The following is a 22,471-nucleotide window of genomic DNA, read 5'->3' on the forward strand; positions in this document are numbered from 1 at the left end:
TACAATTGTTTTAAGATACCTATACTATTGTTATTCTACTCCTAATTTCAGTTTGATGCAAAATTTGAGCTTAATTTCTTCAAACGCATGGCTGTTTAGAAAATGACATGTCGGCTTCTGAACTCTGAAGAGGATCACAAAAGCAAATTTCATGATATTTGCAGAGTGGCGTTGTGACGTTTGCAGACTCACTGTAGTTCCACTCAACAGCCCCTCAGGAAGCTCTCCAACCTTTGAGGGAGGCACGGTTCCTCTGTGACTGCACACACACACACACACACACACACACACACACACACACACACACACACACACACACACACACACACACACACACACACACACACACACACACACACACACACACACACACACACACACTGCTCTCCCCTTCAGTCACCCTCATTTCTCTGAATGCTTCCTCAAAGCATGGCGGCCTGTCTCAGGTGGAGGTGCAGTGACAGGACAGTACTTAGCTAAATGAGATTATCTCTGCCCTTCATGGTTGTGAAGCAGGCCCGGGGTGTGTGGCATTCATTTGGTCTATTTTTAGTGGCTCGTTTCCTTTGACTTTATTGGCTGTGTTACACTTCACAGAAACATCATGGAAACAAACAGCGGCTGAAATGTCACTGTGGTTCCATTATTGATGAAGACACAGTGGATTCACACATTATATGTTTGATAGCTTCTTATTTGCTGCGTTTGACTGACACACACTGTTAATTCGTAATACTGTAAAAAGATTATTGCTGCCATAAATACTTCCACTGGCCTGAAGCTGTGATGCGTCGTGAATATTGTTAAATAAAGAGGAGAGAAAAGTAAGTTTCAATCCGATGTGTCAAAGTGCAATGTGAACTGTTATCACACTGAAACGGTCTCTTCTATTTGTCCTCCAGTGGGATTCCTGGGAGGAAATGTGGAACCATCATAGTGCGAGCAGAAGAGCTGAGCAACTGCCGGGTGAGAGGATGTGAAAATCTCTGACGTTTACCTGATGTCTACCGCCCACTGTCAGATATTTCCTACCAGCTCATCATCTCACTGACTTATCAGATTGTTCATCCATCCATCAATCCGTCCGTCCGTCTGTCTGTCAGTCCATCAGTCCATCAGTCAGACACTCAGTCCTCATGGGGTTTGGTGATTGTGTACAGTGCAAAGAAGTCCAGACGTCCCTCAACCTCTTGTATCCTCTTAGCCCCTATGCTAATTAGTGTGTATGCTAATCAGTGCAGACGCTAATGTTTGTCCGTTTGCTAATTAGCACCGATGTGACCGTTGGCCAGCATGCTAGTTAGTGTAGATGCTAATGCTAACACATATGCTAATCAGCACATATGCTCATGTAAATATGTACGCTAATTAGCACCTATGTTAAACAGCAGGCATGCAAACGCTAACGCACATGCCAATTTGCGTGTATGCTAATGTCAATGTATGTGCTAATTACCGTTATGTAGCGTATGTACCCCTCTTCCGGGTTTCCAGCAGGTGGCGCTATGACTGATGGTCATAATTAGTGTACTGAGGGCACATTCCAAAGTGCGTGGGTGCGTGAGGACCTGTTCAACGCTGCTTGTTTTCTTCTGCCACTCAGGAGTCAGTGATGCTCCAGTTCTGTGGCAACAAGCTGGACAAGAAAGACTTTTTTGGAAAATCAGATCCCTTCCTCGTCTTTTACCGCAGTAATGAAGACGGATCGTAAGTTGACAGGCTGACGTGTCATACATCGGGACATCAATTTGTTGAATTAGCCAATGCACCTGTCTTGATTTCACACTCAACAACATGTGAAAGCAGCATGTGGAGTGTGAGCCAGATCCCTCATGCTCCAGAAAGTCCCAGAGAGGAGATATAGGAGCTGAACTGTCTATACGACGTTACATAAGTCTCTGTATGCCTTCCATCCACTGAGCAGACCGAGCACTGTGGGGATGAGCACAGATAATAATACTACGGAGCTGACAGGGAGAAGATAAAGGGAGAAAGGATGGATAAGATGGAGTTAAGTGTAGTCTGTGTGTGGAGATTGCACTTTCTTTGCCCTGCAGATGCTTTTATTATTCAAGTCAACTTCAGTGTCTCTCACTTAGCACATTCTCTCTTCGTGCAGCCGAGTATTTACTGATGCAGCCTAAATGTTCTGCCGCAGGCTATAACAGCAGCAGCATGCCCTTACAAAGGCAGTTCATCAAGAAAAGAATGAGGTTTCACTCACTGTAAATGAGAGACACGTGCACGCATGGTTATTCACCAGGGGTGAATGTGTTCTTTCTCAGGTACACAATCTGCCACAAAACAGAGGTGGTGAAGAACACCCTGGATCCAGTGTGGCAGGCTTTTAAAATCCCTGTCCGGGCGCTGTGCAACGGAGATTATGACAGGTACAGTAGCGACACACCAGCATCTTGCAGCCGCCTTCAGCGACACAGACTGAAAGAAAAAACCCAACACTATACAGGAATACTGTTATTAACAAGATCAAAAGCCAGACAGACTCAGTTTTAGAGTCAAATTTGTACAATATGAAATGTGTTAATCTGTTTCTAATCCTCAACATACAGCTTTTTTAACTTAACTTTGTGGATAAAGAATTCCTCCAAAACGAAACTGAATGAATTGATTAAAAATACAAAGTCAATGAGATTTTGATTTCTTCTGAGCTGAGCTGAGCTGAAGACTCTTGATGGTTTGAAGGACCAATGAAGACAAGCTGATATCCATATTTCATCTCTCTTCATCCATTTTCACTCTTCTGCTTTCACAAGGTTTCTTTCCTGTTTCAAATCAAGACAGTTTGTTCAATTTGTGCAGTTTGTTCAATGTTGTATAGTTTGGGCAGTTTGTAGTCATTTTTTACTTTGTAAGGTTTGTTGAGCTTCTTCACATTGCTCAGTTGGTTTAACTTGTACAGTTTGTGTAGTTTGTTCACTTTGTTTAATTTGTACAATGTACAATTTGTTCAATCTATTCAGTGTAAGTTTGTAGTTTGTATAGTTAATGCAGTTTGTACATTTTTTGCAGTTTGTAAAGTTTCCACTTTGTACAGTTTGTACAATTTAGAGATTGTACATTTTGTAGCTTGTTCAGCTTGTATTTTGTAGTTTTTCCAGCTTGTGGTTTGTTCAGTTTGTACAGTTTGTAGTTGTTTTGGCTTTAAGTTTGTACAGTTTGTAGTTTGTACAGTTTCTTTCAGTTTGTATTTTGTACAGTTCATACATTTTGTAGTTTGCAAAGTTTGTAGTTTGTACAGTTTTTAGTTTGTACAGTTTTTTTCAGTTTGGATTTTGTACATTATGTAGTTTTTACAGTTCATACATTTTGTAGTTTGTACAGTCTCTTTAGTTTGGAAAATATTGTTCTGCACGTTGTCATTGGGTTTTCTCACCTTTACACTCGACTGATGAGTGAAAAGCACGATCAGCACAAACTCACTATCCTCACAACTGAGATTCATAAGAACTGAAGAAAGCTGGACTTCTCCCTGTAACAGCTATGATGGCCTTAATGAGCATCAGACTTTCTGTGTCAAAGAAATTCTTCAGAATCAGTCCGAGTAATTCAGACTTGCCGTAGAAATCAGAACCACGTGCCGTCAGAAAGGTATGAACAACGTATTAGAGGTGTACATCAACTAAACTGGGTCCTACAGTTTTCCCGTGTGGATTCTGGTAGAGGAACTTTAATCTGAATGTTGTTATTCTGCCTTCTGTGCAGGTTCACTTTGTGGAATAAGTAGGGATTAACCAGAAGGGTTTGTGATAGGTAGTTAATGGGTTTACAATTTGTCTCCATGTACGTTACAATCCAACAAATCATTTTCACTGACAACATTTTGAAATTCTTTCTGGTTTGGCCAGTTGAAGGATCAACACTGAGAATAGAAAGTAAACAACCTGCCCTCATTGTCTCACACAGCAAACTGTGAGCGCCACACTAAGGACATTTAATTACTGTGGTTGGTTTTTTTCCATTTGCTAAAACACAATTTTGCAAACGAGGCTATTTTAATCAAAATACTTAACACGATTCACAAAACCACACACCCAAACTGCAAAATACTTCTTATTTCCTGCAAAATGAAGCACTGCAACCAAAACTACATACAGTATTATCAAAATCAAATATCTGTACACAGTGGCACACACTTAATTCATATTACCTGATTTTTGTCTAACTCACTACACACTGCTGGGCATGATAAAAAGCATTCTCATCTTTAGTATACTTTGCTATAATACTTAAATAGTTCAAATTATTCACATGCACAAAGTTATTTGCAGGTACACACATGCTGTTGATACATGTATTTTTTATAAATGTTCCACCAAACAAGCCAATGCATATCTTTCACCGCCATGCTGCGAATCAGTCAATATGGTGTTTTTTTAGAATACTGGGAAACAATGTTTCCTCTAGTGTACTGTAAACTTTGAGAGTTTCTTCACATTATGAAGTAGTTTCATTGTGATTTGGTTTCACTTGAGAATGCGAGCCGATGTGGACAGACTGACTTGTTGAATGTTGTTGAACATGGTGTTGTCTTGGATGATGTGACTTTGAATTTCTTGTAATCTGATTTCATTATTTTCCAAAACCAAATTTACCATGGCAGCGTCCAGGAACCAAATGAACGTTTGTCCAGTTCCTCCGCTATGGTCGCGTCTTACAGCCCTTTAAATTACACACACACACACACACACACACACACACACACACACACACACACACACACACACACACACACACACACACACACACACACACACACACACACACACACACACACACACATACATTCTTCTTTGGCCATGAACTCCTCTACCAGCTCTACCTCTCACTCTTCCTCCCCCTCTCATTCTCAACCTCCCTCTTCTTATCTCTGCAATGTTTAAAAAAAAGAAAAAGAGAAGATGCTCACCTATGGTCTTTTTACAACGCTTACTTCCTGATTGACGTGGTAACGATTAACCGCCGAGGCGTTTGTCCAGGTGGCACATATACTGTCTGTCTAGCTCATGTACTGTCATTTTAAATGTCAGTGTTTTGAAATGGCAAATATGTGAGTTTACGTCAGATTGTTGTGTCTTATGCAGAGACCGCGTTCAGTGCATCTAAAAAGTGCCATTTTCAATTGCAAAATATGTGTAAAGCAGAAAATGTGTATAGTGGTTTGGAGACTTGAGAAAAGATTCTGCTTTATGTGTGTCATTTTTAAATAATTGTGCTGTGTCGGTCACTTTAGTGTGTGAGCAACTGGAAAAACCTGGAAAACCAGAGGACGGAGGTTTTTTTTATAGCATCAGAGATAGTGGAAGAAAGTGGACCTTTTCCCAACATTCTGACTTCAGTCCGTTGTGGATAAACGCCCACATGAAAGTCAAACAGAAAACTTGGTTCTTCCAAAAGCTCCAAAAGAGAGATCCACTCAGCTCTTTATAGCACAATATTGTGATAATGACCTTCGAATGAATCCTGATGAGGATCTGGTGGCCATTCTTCATAGTAGAACCACGGTAAATCTGCAGCTTTTATCTCTTTCATCCTTTCATCCTCTTCTTCTTTCTACAGGAGTATCAAGGTGGAGGTCTACGACTGGGACAGAGATGGAGGGTGAGAGAGCCATGCAGGTTTTTCTTTTGAATAGTACAGTGATAATGTGTGTTTTACACTGCACATTGTGAGGCTCAGCACTTCAGAGACACTTGGGCCTGATTTAATGAGCTCCTGTAGGAAGCCTGATAAACTGCTTACACTAAGGAAATGATAATTAAAGGTTTGTGGGAGTTTTCTCAGGGGCCGCATGGTGGCCCAAGGGTGGAGCATCAGCTTGAATACTGTGTGTTTCTGTGTGGCACTTTTCTTGACCCTCAAAGACGCTTTACATTGCATCATTCATTCCCTCCATACTGGATGGTGGTAAACTACGTATGCAGCCACAGCTGCTCTGGGGCAGGCTGACGGAGGAGAGGCTGCCAATCTGCGCCATCAGCCCCTCCGACCACCACCAACCACTCACTCTCTCACTGCATCCTCCGAGGCAGTTTGAGGTTCAGTGTCTTGCCCAAGGACACATCGGCATGTAGGCAGGCAGAGATGGGAATCGAACCCGCAACCTGAAAGTTATGCTAAATGTTGAAGCATTACAGCAAATCGGAATCTGAGCCAGAAAGACAACGTTAAGGATGATATGTCATAAAGTCAAAGCTGGGAGAAAACAAAAGAGAGGAAATAGAGGCAATTCAAAAAGATTTTAGGAACTAAGAAGGTATGAAACAGAGAATTTCTCATAATAAAGTGCATCAACATGGGCGCACATGTGCAGAGTCGGGAATGCTTTTTGGATTCTACTCATATCGGACTGTTCTGTCCTCTGATGGAGCACAAACTATCAGAGGAGAACCTGACACTGTTTGTTCTTCCAGCCACGACTTCATCGGACAGTTCAGCACCAGTTACAGAGAAATGTGCAGGAGTCAGTCACAGTTCCACATCTATGAGGTGAGACATGCACACGCACAAGTTCACGAGTGATAACTGGCAGCTGGAGGCTTTTACTTTGAAAGAGGAAGCTCTGGTTTTAATGATCTTGATAAAACACAGATCTACGTCTGTTCTTCAGCTTCACATTGAATTCAGACCACAGTGAGCGTGTGAACAGGTGCTCCTGTTTGGATCAGTGTTTTCTGGATCTTTCCTCAATGTCAGCTGGATCCATCCTCTGGATTTTCACTTCCCTGTTGGGAAGTACCACGTCACATTTCTCTGGAAAGTTTTTATTGATTTAGTAGTCAATCAATAAATCAATGCAAAATATTGATTCTGCTTCTGTTCAGCACAGAAAACCCTGCAGGGATGTGACACTGGTTCTTCTCTTTCCGTTGAGTCTTGTCCCTCAGGTCCTGTGCTTTTATTTGTTTTTAGAAGAAACTTTGTTCTTTCACAAAGTTGTTCTTTATCATTTATTATCATATTTTCACTGTATGTTAAATGAGTACAAAATGAGGGAGGCTCCAGAAGTGTTGTCAGAGTCAGTACTAATCCAAATCAGCATGTTTCCTTAGGCTCTGTTCACATTACATATTGATCTTTCAAGTTAAGGCGTAACTGGGACACACATAATGCACAACTGAATCAACAAACCGATTAAAGTTGAGATTTGTCCACAGGTGTTAAATCCAAAGAAGAAAGGGAAGAAGAAGAAGAAGTACCTGAACTCGGGGACGGTGAGCGTCATTCAGACTCAAACACGTTTCCACGGCTCCACCTCCAGCTACATTTATACGTTTAGACTTCCTGTTTATCTGCTTGGGCTTTCATGTGATCTTCTCAGATGTGTTTCTTCGTCAGATGTCAGGATCCTTTAAAGCGCATCCCGTTTAGGCTCGTCTCAACCCTCGGTGGGCTAATTTGGTCTGCTTCAGCCACATTCACAAGCTTCCACATGCATCACATCAGCTTTTAACCACGACTATTTCCATCCACGGTCCATCTAACTCAATGCCATAAACAATAAACTTGGTGTAATGTTTAACGATTACTTAGATGCATGCCGTTGGACATTACATCAACCTGTTCTGGCTCCTATTAATGTGCTGTAAAGGCTCCCGATGAGCCAAAAGTTTGGAACATGTCGAGCCTGTCATAGAGAATCCCAGAAATTCCCAATCACGTCACAAAACACCGTCACAGCCTGTTTGTGTCCCAGGAACCGGACGGAACTCTGTCTGGAGACGAGCTAATGCTAACGGCAAACAGATTTGATGAGGCTTTTTTGGCTTATCAGTGTTTTGTACTTAAAGTCTCTGATAATCCTTCGATAACTTTACTGGGGCACATAATGTTCCTCGTTAAGCCTCTTTCCTTGGCCGTTGTCAACGTTCTGCCTCTTCATTTCTGTGTTCACTCATTTCTGTGTGTAGTTTGCATATTCTTCCTGTATGTGGGGGCATTTCCTCGCTGGGTACTCCAGTTTTTCTCCCACGTGTTTGAAGTTGACTGGTGACTTTACAAGGTTTTATCCAAAACATGCGTTATCGTTTCAGCAACTGGCACGTTAGTCTGAATTGTAAAGTCTGAATTAGTTTCTTAAACACATTTCACTGACATAATATGTTGTAAGAGTAATGCAGCCAAATGCAAACTAACTAAAATTATAGAATAATTTTCAATTTAAAATGGTCAGTGTAAAAACAGTGACAGACTTTATATAAAGACCAGATTTCTTATGAAAAGCACCCCAACACTCCAACTTATTTATTCACGGCAGCTATATACAGTATAAGTATATATATATATAAGGGATGCACTGATACCACTTTTTCCAAAATGAGTAGTGTATGAGTACTTGCATCTGAGTGTTCACCGATACAGATTACTTAGGCCAATACACGCATAAAGTTTTTCCACAGATGTTTTTTGAACAACTTCAATATATTATGATGCTGTGATGTACTGACATTCAAAATAAGTCCTTATATGGCACTGCCAGAAGGTGGCGTGAAGTGATGGCGTCGAGCGCGAGCTGGACGAGGGTCTCATCTGTTTGAGTTCCGGACCCCCCGTGGCGCCAGGCCGCATCTTAACCAATCTCCTCGCGCTGGTCTCAGGTTCAGAGAGCAGCCTCCTCCTCTGGGTGCGGCGGAGTTAGTGGAGCCCCCTGGCGGTGAGGTGCAGGGGTGCAGCTTACAGGAGGAGTCTGAGGGCGCCCCCTAGTGGGGGTCAAGTGACCAATGGCGTTTTCTACCACGCGGTCACCAGGATTTTCTTTGTTTAAGAAATACGTCCAGCATCCAGCATCAATACGTCTTCAGGTTAAGACCTATTGAGAGAATTCTTTGTTAATGTTTTTGAAAATGGTGCATTTATTAACGTGAATGTTAACAATTCAGTCTCCTTTCAAACTGCAGAATTATTATTATTATTATTTATTTTATTTAATGTTTTGCAAAAGAACAGCTGGCAGTTTGATTCCAGGAGATAAACAGGGGCTCATTTTGTTAAGTTGGATGAAATAAAATTAAAACTTGTTTTGAGACATCTGTGTCATTTGTACCTTTTGTTTTCTTGTAAAAGTAGGGGAAAAAATCGGAGATAAAATGTTTTGCGAGAAAATCTCAGCTTGTATTTTTAGGCCATATCGCCCAGCCCTACTGTGGTTGCGCCTACAATGATGGTCCTACACGGTGCACACTAGGACGACTTGGCAAAAGATCCCAGTGGTTGATGGCGCAGCAAGGCTGAGACGGCCACAGGAAATATCTCGTTGCGGGGAGCCAGCACTGCTGCCGAGTTGACAAACAGAACTGCTGAACAGGCGCCTGGTCGACACACATGGACAGCACGTGCCTTTGAGTAAAGTCTCAGCCCATCCATCCGTCCGTCCATCAGTGTTGCAGGGCACTGCAGCCAATCCCAGCTAACTATGGGTGACGACAGGTACACCTGGGCAGGTCACCAGTCCATCAGGCAAAGAATTACACACACTCGCATTCACACCGAGGAGCAATTTAGTGTCACCATTCAACCTCGCATGCATGTTTTTGGACTATGGGAGGAAACTGGAATAGAGGCAAACCAGGCACACATGGGGAGAACAGGCAAACTACACACAGAAAGGCCTGGCTGGTATTTGAAACCATGAAATTCTTGCTGTGAGGAAAGAGAGCAACATTTTGTAATAAGTGATTATGATGGACAGTGTCAGCAGATTCTTCATATTTAGCATTTCTGTCCTGTCTGATTGAAGGATTTGGTGTTACGGTATTAATGGTCTGATCACAGTCCATGTGATCAGTTCCAACGGTCAGAACTGTGGCGGCTTTACATAATGGCACTAGAGGGAAATGTTAAAAAGAACCACTGGGTGTCACAGTGCAAAGCATCATGGGACTGATCCACTGACCCAATATAAACAATATGGTGCATATAAACCAACAGTCTGATCACTTTATTCAGTGTCCATATAAACTGCACAATCTGATTTCTCTGGCAGAATCAATTTGATCAGATTAATAAAAAAAAAGTTTTGTTTTATTAACGGTAATAAATATATATCTTAATTCTAGGTGTGTAGTAGAATTACTGATCTTGGTTCTGATTATTCCACCCATTAACACACACACACACACACACACACACACACACACACACACACACACACACACACACACACACACACACATACACACACACACACACACAAAAAGCATGTGGAGTACAGTTAGAGCACTGTTCATCGTTTATTGTAAATAAACTGCACAAAATGTGTGTTTTGTGGATTGTTAAAGGAATCCTGGAGGTGTGTGAGGCATGTTGTGGGTTCGTGAGAGGTGCAGACACACAGCACTTCAATCCTTCACACTGTCACAGCTCGGATTGTGTGTTAAAGCATGAGGAGCTGCCAGTATTTACACTCAATCCACATAAAAATGAAACTGCCTTTTGTTTCCACAGAGTTTTTTTTTAATTTACAGGGTCAATAAGCATCTGTGGGTATTGAGCTGTGTTAGAGGGGCTGGAGACTTACACTAGATTATTTTATGTATTTAAAACAATCTAATTTTAGCAGCTTCATGTTGTAGCCTGTACGGACCACAACCTCCTCCTGGGGCCAACACCAAAGAGAGAGGTTGTCTTTCTGTGTTCCTGATGTTTAAAGAAAAAACATTTAAAAAAAAAAAAAAAGCTGTATTGCATGTCGCTTCCAATTAATTAAAAACAAGCTGTGCCAGGCTGTCTTCACACCTGAACGCCCACATTATAGACTCTGTTTTTAACTGTTCATGGTTTGAATTGTTTTTGTAACTGTAACGCAGCAAGTGGCAGGAAATTAATTGAATTTCTTCATTGAGCCTGTTATTACAAACATGTCATATATTAACCTTTATCCCGCTAACAAGAATGTAGAGAGGCAGCGGATGATCAGATTTTCAGGCTACATGAGTGTTTTATTTACAGCAAAGGAGGAGAAGAATAAAGATGATTTAAAAAAAGACTTAATAAGCCTAAAGCACACCTCAAACAGGGTGGAATAGGACAGAATTTCTGTCTGAGACAATAAATCGGTCCCGGTCCGCTCTGTTTGCAATGTCAGCGGATAGGATTTATTGGTCCAGGACCAGGTCTACAACAATCTCGGCCATATCAAAAAAAATTTATATTACAGAACTTGTCCGGGGCGGGGCACGACCTGGACTTTAAAAGGCCTCCTGGATTCTTTAGATTAGACTTAAAACTTCATTAATATGTTTTTGAACTTTTCAGACCTAATCGGGGCTCTATAAAACTTTAACACTTTGATCTGAGCCCGGATCCAAACTATGGACGAGTTTGTCTCCTCTGAAGTTCTTGACCCGGGTTCTTGGGAGAGAAACCAGACTGATGAGGAACACAGGCGCTTTAAACACGAGGTGTTAGTGGAAGCTTTGCAGGTGATGGTTGAACGTGTTGAAGGTTGAGCAGTGACGTGAGGATGTGTGGTTTCAGGTCACCCTGCTGTCCTGCCTGGTCGATACCGAGCTATCCTTCCTGGACTACATCAGAGGAGGGTGAGAGCTCCGACAAGAAGCCCCCAGCTCGGAAACATGCCGTGAATAATCTGCTCTGAAGGATCCTTCCATGTTTCACTCCCCCCTCTTTTCTCTTTTCTTCCCCTGTAGGACTCAGATTAATTTCACAGTGGCGATCGATTTCACAGCATCAAACGGTGAGTGTTTTAAAGCTCGCGCTCATTAATCGAACCCCTCAAGGGTGCTGAAGCTTTGGTGGATCTTTACAAAGTGATAAAATCCCTATCAGTCTTCTTAAGTTTCTTTAATGACACTTTAACTCCTTAAATCAGCTAAAAAGAGTAAAGAGGAGAAGAAGAACGATCTAAAAGTTGGATTACTGTGTGAATGTTATCTGGGGCTTCAACTTCACATTGATGTTTCTATTTGTCCAGTTTGCAGAGTCATTAAACACACTTCTCCTCAGTGAAGGTTTATGAGCCCCCCACAGGTAAACAGCAGTACATCTATCAGTGACAACTATTTAATGACAAAAGCAAAATGAGCTGCTCTCCACGGAGAACAGAGTCACACCCCATCAGATCTGCTTGATTTAAAGACGTGTTTGTCTCAGAGAGGAAACGGATGATTCTATGTAGTTTCATCACTTCACTTCATCCTAGCTGAGCCTCTGGTCTGCCTTCTTATTCCTTTCACCCTCTCCCCTTCTTCTTTTAAAGTATTTCTAAATCACTCACAGCCCAGGGGGAGGCAGGCATAATCACAGTGCGATGGCTGATGTGTGTTTTAATTGTGTTGCGCGGTTTGGTCCCAGGGAACCCGTCCCAGCCCACCTCGCTCCACTACATGAGTCCGTACCAGCTGAACGACTATGCCATGGCGCTGCGAGCTGTCGGGGAGATCATCCAGGACTACGACAGCGACAAGATGTTTCCTGCACTGGGCTTCGGTGCCAAGCTGCCCCCGGACGGACGCGTCTCGCATGAGTTTGCACTGGTGAGGAGATCTCTGCACGGGCATACACACACACTTCTGACTTCATCCTTTTCAAGCAGCTCTCTGACCAAATATCTATCTCTGCCTACATAAAACAGTCAACCATCTGCCTATTCATTAATTCCACATTTATTCCTCAACCGTCACCTTCTGCGAGGTCTCCACCGAGCCAGAAATGCCGGAAATTACAGGATTAATGCACAACATCACAGAAAGTTGCTAAAAGAAGGTGGCAGTGTTTTTTATCATTGCTAAGAGCTTTCTTAGAGTGCTGAAAGAAGTAATAAAATGGAAATGCAGCAAGGCTTTACAACCACTCTGGTACCTTCGTGAGGCTGTGCACGTCCTCACGACCTGATCTCATAATCAGCACTGAACACAGTTACATGAGGGGCTGCGGTGAAAGTGTTAGGTTTGTTCAAAAAAACAACAAAAAATAGACGTATAGAATTGGTAATAACAATAAATTCTACACTGCATAAAATGTTGAAATTATAGCGTAGAAATGTGAAAATACTTAATATATTGTATTACCCAAGAATACTTTACTTAGTTTACTTTCCACAATCTTAATATGTCAAGAACATTTACGTACATCTGCGTGTATTTTGGGTGCAGAATAAATTTTCATCTTTTTTGCAGACACAGGTCCATATGAAAAAAAGAACATAAGTACATAAAAGGAAAAAAAGAGAGCGAGAAAAAGAAATAATAATAATAATAAATAAAAATGCAAATATGACACAAATATCATAAAAAAAACTGTGCATGTTAAAATGTATACAGACTTTTAAAACTTTTTTTTAATCAAGTTAACTATAAATGATGGGTCAGGGTTGGTGGTTTCCGTAAAAAGAATACAGTTACATCTAAGTCTGTTCTCAACATCGTATCCTGTGTGATAGATGTTTGAAACTAAAACAGGCTTGGCTTCACGCCTGGTGATCAGGTAGATTTAAGCATACAGAACATACAGATTCCGGTTTTTGTTTTTGTACGAAAATTTTTTTTGAGTTTCTTCAGCTACTTTGGCCATCTTGAATAAAGTAAAATCACCTGTACCCGGTGAAGGGATACATAATTTTGCACTGTGTAACTTGAGATAGTATTGCTTTTAAAAACACTGTTCCTAGCATTGTAGGGTAGGGTGATGTGGAATCCATCATTGCTTGTTTGTTCTATGAAGGCCCGGAGAAGAGAATGCAGTAGTGTCTCTCTGTACAGCGGGTTTATATATTTTTCCAATCTGCGGCCTTGGCCCAACTATTTACTGTTTTTCAGGCCAGTTTTTATATTGCACCATAACCTGTATTTCTCCCCTCACAGTACGTCCATTTAAAATGTTCTCCACTTGATACGTCCAGTCTTCAGCCATTTTGACTTTTTACAGCTTTGCCTCATAGAACAATCCATCAATAAGTTCTCTGTCATTTTTTAAAATCTTCACCGAACAAGAGACCACACACTTGATGATCACAAAAGACAGATCGCACAAGATCTTCCTCTTCTGATCTGTGACTACGGAGCTCACCACACACTAACCGATTGTTAAGCAGAGTATCAGGCTCTGCACCATAGACTTTTATGAAACCATTTCAGGTCTATGTTCTTCACGCTCAATAGTCAAACGTGACTTCAGTGTAAAACACGGCATGTACATGTAAACAAACATGTTGCCACAAATCAACCTTGGGCCTATGTTACGACTTGGGATTTTCTTTTATGGAGGTAACTTCAGGATTAACTCTGGGATTTCTGTACTGCGAAGCAGATTCACTTCTTACTGGAATAAATCATCCTGGTACTCTGATGTTTAACCCTGGAGCAGAGAATGAAGGCGCCGTCTACTGACCAGTCAGATCTCTTGGAAAATTACCTGCCTGTTTTAACAATTTCCTGATTGGTGCACGGATTGTCCCGCACACTTGGAATACTCAGAGACGGAGTGGTTAAAGTGATCTTTATGACATAATAAATCAAATCCTCGACACTGAGGCTTTGAAGGATGTTTTTGTTCTTGACTTGTTCCAAGTCTGTTTAGCTGCATGAGGGTTGATCTGTAATAATGAGGTTAATAATAATGCTCACGTCTGAAATAACTGCAGAAACATGAGTTTATGGAGCGCACATCTACTCTGTTGTCACAGTGATGAATTAATATTCCAACACAAAATGCATTCACACTGGGAAACAGCCTCAAAACAAACTGATGGAAAATATAAATTAAAAGAAGAGCAGTGAGTAATAATAAAGTGAAACTGAGTGATCAGTGCCGTGCAGGTCCTCTTATATTGTCCAATAAATTAATATCATATACTCTCATGAAGTCAGGTATTAACGAGTCAGGAACTTTCTGCTTTGGCTGCAGCAGCAGTGTTGCTTTCAGCCTGGTTGGTTTTCATCCCGGTTCACATGACGTCACCCCCCCTGCTGCTCGGCTCCTCCAGCAGAACACACTACAGGACTTCTCCTCGCAAATATTGAACATGTTGATTATTGCCGATCTCTCCTTCCGAGTGGATCGGACCCGACAAAATCATTCTTAACATAACCCACACCACAGGAATATCAGACACGATATTTTCTGCAGACATCCGACAATCGGGCCTATGCTCCCGATGCCCGGGGGGAGGAGATCGGAACTAAAATCGGCCCGACTATTCTGTAGTGTGTGCCGACCTTAAGTCTTGCAAGGCATCAAGGTAAAGTCTGATGTTGTGAGCTGTGAAATATGTCCACGGGGTGGGCAATATGGCAAACATATATTGTTATTTTTTTGTAATAAAATCACGATCACGATTTTATCACAATTCTTTTTACAATGATTTTTGAGATTAATTTGCAAGTTTCTGAACAGTGCAACCAAACCATCTCCCGATGTAAACATAGCCCCCACACACACATTAAATCCCACCCCTTCTCCATAAATAAATAATATATGTTAGCGCTATTATATTAACGCTAATTATCTATTGAAAAGGTATGGATAACTTACATATTTTTTAAATAATGTAATTATGTATGATACATAATATCTATAATGTGTGATCATGATTATGGAATGATAATATTGGAAATATTACAAATAAATACAGTATTCTATTACAATAGACTAAATCTATACATTCTAGACATGTATATACACATGTAGTACCCACATTTAGAAACAGCCACATATGTTCACACAACAGGTATTTACCTCTTCATCTCAGGTTATCTCTTAAAGTGCAGTGATTTAAATAAATAAACTCCAATGTCTACAACCCGATTATTAAAAAACCAATAAATCTGCACCATATAGAATGTGTTCCCATGATTTCGTGATCTCTGCTTTGTCAGATCACCAACACGCTCTAATCCTTCATAATGTCATTCCGCCATATGTCCACATTCTAGTTTTCAATGAAGAGTTAAATCTTTGAACCACCGAGGCCTTTAGATCATTTGCTAAAGCCCACATATCACCAAGATCTGCCTGAAATTGTTTGAGAGGTTTGGAAAAAAACTCTGTTCCTGGTGAAATGTATCCTGGTGCAGAGTATAGGCGTCTTGAGATAACAGGAAATCGTTGACATTTTCTAATCAGTTTGATCTTGTATGACTTTATGAAGTGGGTCGACTCCTCCGAAGCCACCAGGATGGCTGGGATTGTAACACAGTTTTTTTTTCATGACTTGTTTCTCAGCCATCTTATATTATATAGTTTCAAAAGTTTAACTAACCAACTAGGTGAGGGAAAGGTACTTTATTGAAAAAGAGAACGTAGAATCAAATCGAAAACAAACTATACAACCTTTTCAGAACCTCATGTCAATTCTTCACGTGAACTTCGTCCTGACCTCTCCAGGACCTCTTTGAAATCTGTTCACAAGCTGTTGAAATTCAGATCCTTAAAACTACACATCAGTGGAGTCACAAATCAACAGACAGGTTGTAAAAGTGCTCTTAAAACATCAGAGGTCATTAAAGGGTCATAAATCATGATGTCAAAAGAGTCATAAATCAATAAAATTCAGGAGTACCCTGGAAGTCCCACACACTCCACACCCACCTCACCCCACTCTCTTTAGGGTCATAAATCATGTCGCAAAGTCCTGAGTGACAGAAAGGATTCCCTTTATCTCTTTGCAACAGCAGCATTGGGCACACAAGATAAATATCCAGAGCCGGCTGAGACAGGAGCTGGAATTTAAAAAAAAAAACGATAAGTAAATATGGCCATTAAATGGCAAGGCCAACATTATTTCATAACTCTGATTTGAACTATTTGAACAATTGACAGTGTCTGGCTGTAAAGGTATTTTCTGTCGAGACTGAAAGGCGCTTAGTCACAGTGAGCTGGAAACAAGTTACACCACACAAAAACCTAAGTTTGGGAGACTAAACAAAACGCACACGAAATGACATGTGGATTGCTGGGTGCTGAAAGGAAAAACTCCTGTTTTTATAGTAAGAAGCCTGCAAAACCAGGCTCTGAGGTGGTGGAAACATATTGCGTGTTTCAGCAGCGGAGACTTAATTCCAGACAGGATTTCTTTGAAGCCAGAAACGACTTTTCCAAATCTGGAAAGCTCCTTGGTTAAGAGCTCATCTGGAGCATAAGGAGGGACATTGGACAGGATCACCCGGACAGAAGGCTGGGACAGCGGCTGCACCTGGACGAACCTGTCCAGCACGGTGATTCCCGTCTGCACAACGGAGTTGGCCTTCTCCACCCGGTCCATAAAGTTCACCACGGCGCCGTTCATCCGGGCCGCCGCCTTCACGCTGCTGTAACCGACCTTGTCCCCCACAGCCAGAGCAATCTGCTCCACGCTGCAGGGGAAAGGTGTCGAGATGCGGATCCCGTGTTTGCGGGTGAGCTTCCTCAGCTCGGACGACATGGCCTCAGCCAGTCGCCGGCAAACACGGACCACGCAAACCCACCGAAACCCCCGAGAAAAAAGGAAATAAAACAAATGTTAGTGACATGTAATAGTAATAGTGACACATGGTGAGTGAGAAAGCAGCAGTCCTAACCTCGAGCAGCTTCACTAGAAAATGGTCCAAGATGGCCTGAACCAGCTTTGACTCTGGTGATGGAAGCCAAATGACTCAGATAGAAAAGAACATTTGCATTATGGATTTGCTTTATAATGGCAGAAGGAGTCTTACTGGCGCCTCGAAGGTGGTCGCAATTATCTCAACTCTATTTCCATTTATTTGTGAACGCTGTATCAAACTTCAAAGATCTAAAATGTAGAATTGACCATTCTTACCCCGTTCGTGATAGATGGTCTTCATTCAAATACATGACGAGTCACATCCAGCCACACATTTCTATACCTATGGGGACAGTTGCCGTCCAAGAAGTAGAGTTTCTCCCCAGAACCTTTCCACAGATGGGTAGGCAGATGTCAGGTATAAGGGCTGGACCCAAAAACAGACTCACACATGACAGTACACTTTCAAAGAGTTTTTTTCAGTCTCTACTGAATCCAGGTGAAGGTATCCAAAGGTTAACACAAGAAGAAGGTCGAAGCACGAGGACAGTCTGAAAACACGAAAAGGTCACTAAAGAAAAACATGAAGATAGTTGTGGGAAGACTAGACGGAAGAGACGATCTGGCACAGACACATTAGGGGAGAGGGTTTTTGTACACTGGGGAAGTTTATTCATTTAATTTATTTTTATTATAGGGACAGTGCATATTAATATACATTGCTGCAAAAAATGTGCCAGAATTAGCCTAATGGCTATTTTTCGTCTGTAGTCCTTACAGTTGCTGTGTGTCATTCTAAAGGGAAAACAATTACAGTTATACACTTAATACAATGCAATAAAATACAACACAGTAAAAATATTTGTTAAAAGAAACTTGAAACCAAACATGACAGACATCACAATACAACTGTTACAAAACCCAACAATAACAGAGTCAAGTCCGACTAGCAGACAAGGGACCAGAGACCAGCAGGGGGCAGCGAGAGGTGATCGTGTCAGCGATGACAGCTCTGATTTTCATAGAGACATTTTTTTTTTAACTGTATTTTAAATTAATTATAGGTATTGACATTCCTTATTGTTATGGGGGTGAGATTCCATTCATGGGCGGCTCGGACAGTAAAGGTGGTTTGACCAAAGAGGCTTTTTCTTAGAGGGATGATGCAGCCGTCTCTTGCTGCTCCCCTTGTTCTCCTGAGTTCTGTGGAGACTCAGGTGGACACGTCAACCAAATCAGAGGCACAGAGGGAGGACAAACAGGACGGGCAAGTGTGAAGTGACAGACAAGACAGGTGAGCACAAAATAAAGGACGAAAACAGGTCGGACACACAAGCATAACGAGGGCACACGAGGAGACATGACAGCCGATATGGGAATCAAACCACCAACCCAAAGATTGGAAGATGATGCAAAACATAGGCAGTCTACATTGACCACTTCATATGACCGTCCACGGCACTTTGGGCGTCAAGACTTTTTCACCAATCCCTCCACCATCCATGAGCTTCTTCCCACTCCATCCCCACATCCAGATGTTGCTCTGGCGAGGTTTATAGTGTTACAGCTGCCCAGCATTTAGTAACAGTTTCATCCGAGGCTCACCTTCAGACAAAAGGCGTGAATGCATAAATCTATCCATTAAGGATTTGCCTTAAACAGATCTAAAAAAAAGACTGCAGCAGCCCTGCTAACGCTTAATCCAACACAGTTATGCAAGCTCCATTTCCAAGTGGAGCAGTGTGTGTCTATACGTACTCTTTGTATGCTTGAGGCTAACCAAGCAGAGTCTGTCAGGACGGTCTGTTACAGAGATAATGAGAAAGCTCTGAACATATGGGCAGCGTCAATCTTGTTGATTGTTTTTTTTTGGTGGCTTTCTGTCATATTGTAAAGGCAGTCAGCCGTCGGATCCGAAGCTTTCCAAAGACTGTGAGAAAAACACAAGCTCTCATGCAGCTTTGGTTCAGCATCAGTAAACAAAAAGAGACTGCAGGAGCAGCAGTGGAAGGACTCCTGTCAGACCACCTCAGGATATCACCCACCAAGAAGAGTTAGTGTCAGCCTGAAGTATAGGCAAAAATGTAATGTCAGGTTGTGTTTCCCGTCCCTCTGGGCCTCCAACCCTCTTATGCTGGGTAGTACTTTTGATAACACTGGAGTATCGTGTAGTTTGGGCCCTTAGGTTACCATTTTCAATCTGTTTCAGCGGGCTTGCTTGTAATCTTGTTACTCTGCAATTGGCTTCCAAGACATGTCCATTTGGAGAATAAATTTTAGATCCCTCAGAGCCATCGTTCTTTCATGAATAACATCTACAATAGTCTTTTCCCCTTCGGGATGATGCTGGCCCTCTTCCTTGTCAGAATATCAAAACAAAGTCTGGTGCGTGAGTGTGAATTTAACTGCATTGCTAATACTGTAGAAACTTAATGACAGCACGATGCCCCAACCATCCTTGGATAAATTGAAGACATCTTTCACAAATATTAGCCGGCTGACATTTTATATAGACTAACTGTTGGCCTGTGGTGTTGTAATCAGCAAACACAGGCAACACTGAGGGTAAGCGCCATTTTCTGTTGAATAGCTGTGTCTATAATGTATGAATATTACTTTGATAAAAGGAAGCAGATAACATAATTTCAATGAGAGTAATACGTTTGAAGAGTTACTATGATTTATTTGTCTCTCTTTTTTTGAAGTTTTGTTGAGATTTTGAAATGCTGAAAACAATAAATGAGTGATGGCGGCGGAGCAACACGGTTGTTTTACCGTGTGTGCGTTTCCGTGCGTGTCAGTATGGAACTCAACGAGTAAAACATTGCCATGTCGTCATTCACGAGTGGTTACGAAGTAAATCAGTCATAAAGAAAATAATCTAAAGATGGCTACTACACTGAGGGCGCACAAGCTCAGTGCAACATAGAAACAGTCCATCTGCATTCTGCTTGGATAAAATCCAAAGGCTTAAAAGCACAACTGAACTAATACTTAAGAGAATTGAAGACTAATTCACTCTTTGGTTTCCTGAGCACTTTGGATCAAACACTGAGTGGTAACGAGAAGGAACGGACTCGGAGCCAGCAATGTAGGCCGGCGTCGACTCCAACCTCTCCGGCTTTTATTAGACCACAAAGGTCAGACAGAGCCTGTCCCATAGAAAACAAGCTGACCAGACAACAAAGAAGCTGAAGCAGAAACCAGAGGCCAGAGAGCTGACATGAGGGCTGAGAAACAATGGAAAGCACACGCAGGGACATCTCGCACTGGGAACTCATAAAGTCACCCCTTAGGAAATGTCTGGTCTTCCAGTAAAGGAGCATTCCTCTGAAAACAGCCCGTTTCTTCCATCCTGTCATCATGGATGAAACAATGCGTCTCTAAAACCTTCACTCATTTGTAGCTAGCTGACCACATATGCTTTTATTCACTCTCCATCTGAAAGAAAAGACATTTCCCATGTAGACCCACAGAGGCCAGTGTGTGGAGTGAAGTCGCCAGTGTCTTTCCACCTTCAGAGTTTTCCAGAGTCCAGATCGACGTTGCCCACTCGACAGTGGAACTCATGGAACCTGACGGCCCAAAGACAAGAGACGGGGGAAGATCTAGAGCAGGGGTGTCCAACCTCAGTTCTGGAGGGCCGGCGTCCTGCAGGGTTTAGCTCCTCCCAGTTGCAACACACCTGATTGCAATGAAAGGCTCGTTATTGGGCTTTTTCACAACCTTGGTGATGACATCATCATTAGATTCAGGTTATGCTGAAGCAGGGAGAGAACTAAAACATGCAGGACCGAGTTTGGACACCCCTGATCTAGAGCCTGGGGACTCAGAGGGGACGGGGGCCACGGGACTCAGAAGCCGGGACACAGGGGAAGACAGGAAACTATGGACTAAGGGAAAGCAGTGCTTGATGATGAGACGGAGGAAGGCCACAGACACAGAGACCTGACAGCTCGTATTTAACATGTACTGTACATGTACTGTCTGATTGTTGAGGTGAAACAACTTCGTGTTGAACAAACCTTGTTAAACCGACTTACATAGAGTCTGAACTGTCAGGGCTCGGTTGATGTACCCAAAAGGTTCTGAGAAAAAGATTTACAGGCTCCAGGGGTCTGAAGAAAGTGACACAGTAGCCTCATCAAACATTCATTAACTTAAAATCCATCACAGGAAGAAGAAAAAAAACAAAACAGGAGGCGATCAAACACTGCAAGCTGCATAGGGTGGACATTTTTCATGACTGATCATTCAAATAGATGGAACATTGATCGAGGGACACACTGTGGGCGAGTGGTTGCTGCCTCTGTTAGAGTTTCAACAAAACTGTTCGTTAGTTGGTGGCCTGAACTTTCCATCAGTTTGAGGGGGAAAGAGCTGTATGAAATGTAGATGTTTATAAATAGACCGGTCCAATGTAAAACCAATTAGCATATTGAGATAGCGTCTTCAGAGGCAGAACAGGTGAATCCTCTCTTATTTAAATGACTGGGTTCTTTGTTATTGAGTGAACTGTCATTTTACCCTCTGGAGAGCTTCCCTGTGCCTTCAGAATAAAAGTTGTGGATGCTTCTCACTGAAATGAAAAGATGCTCATGTGCTGTTCAGCTCCGAACCAATTGTCCCAGGAAATTCAACATCTGATGCAAAAAGAAGGCTGCGATCAAAGTATAACTGAATTAAAAATGACAAATTGTTTTCAATGAAATTTTGTTTTACAACCGGATGCTTCAGTTTCAGACAGTAAAAGTTCACTTGAGGAGGCTGTGATCTGCAATGTTGTGGGTTTAATCCCTCGTCTACCCTGATCTACCCTCTACATATGTTGAAGTGTCCTTGAGCAAGACATTGAATGCAGGATAAGCACTTTTCATGGCAGCGGTCACCTTTGCTGTCTAAAATAAGCATGGCATCTGTGGATTTCAACTGCAGACCGTAAAGCAGAGGTGTCAAACTCAGGTCCTGGAGGATCCG

The 22,471-nt window shown here is 42.0% G+C and overlaps 1 protein-coding gene across 1 annotated transcript in view; it reads left to right on the top strand.

Annotated features, from left to right (window-relative positions):
* Positions 1 to 22,471, top strand: part of LOC308116829 (copine-8-like) — a gene marked incomplete at its 3' end in the record, with an annotated part of 105,608 nt that overhangs the window by 76,277 nt on the left and 6,860 nt on the right. The window contains exons 7-15 of the mRNA XM_080475257.1: positions 903 to 966; positions 1,604 to 1,707; positions 2,286 to 2,390; positions 5,578 to 5,619; positions 6,432 to 6,507; positions 7,176 to 7,232; positions 11,494 to 11,555; positions 11,667 to 11,713; positions 12,331 to 12,512. Coding sequence (XP_080331383.1) covers positions 903 to 966; positions 1,604 to 1,707; positions 2,286 to 2,390; positions 5,578 to 5,619; positions 6,432 to 6,507; positions 7,176 to 7,232; positions 11,494 to 11,555; positions 11,667 to 11,713; positions 12,331 to 12,512 — 739 coding nt within the window. The remainder of the gene's footprint in view (positions 1 to 902; positions 967 to 1,603; positions 1,708 to 2,285; positions 2,391 to 5,577; positions 5,620 to 6,431; positions 6,508 to 7,175; positions 7,233 to 11,493; positions 11,556 to 11,666; positions 11,714 to 12,330; positions 12,513 to 22,471) is intronic.

The sequence above is a fragment of the Lipophrys pholis genome (assembly GCF_963383615.2).
Source record: "Lipophrys pholis genome assembly, chromosome: 11".
NCBI classification, from domain to species: Eukaryota; Metazoa; Chordata; class Actinopteri; order Blenniiformes; family Blenniidae; genus Lipophrys; species Lipophrys pholis.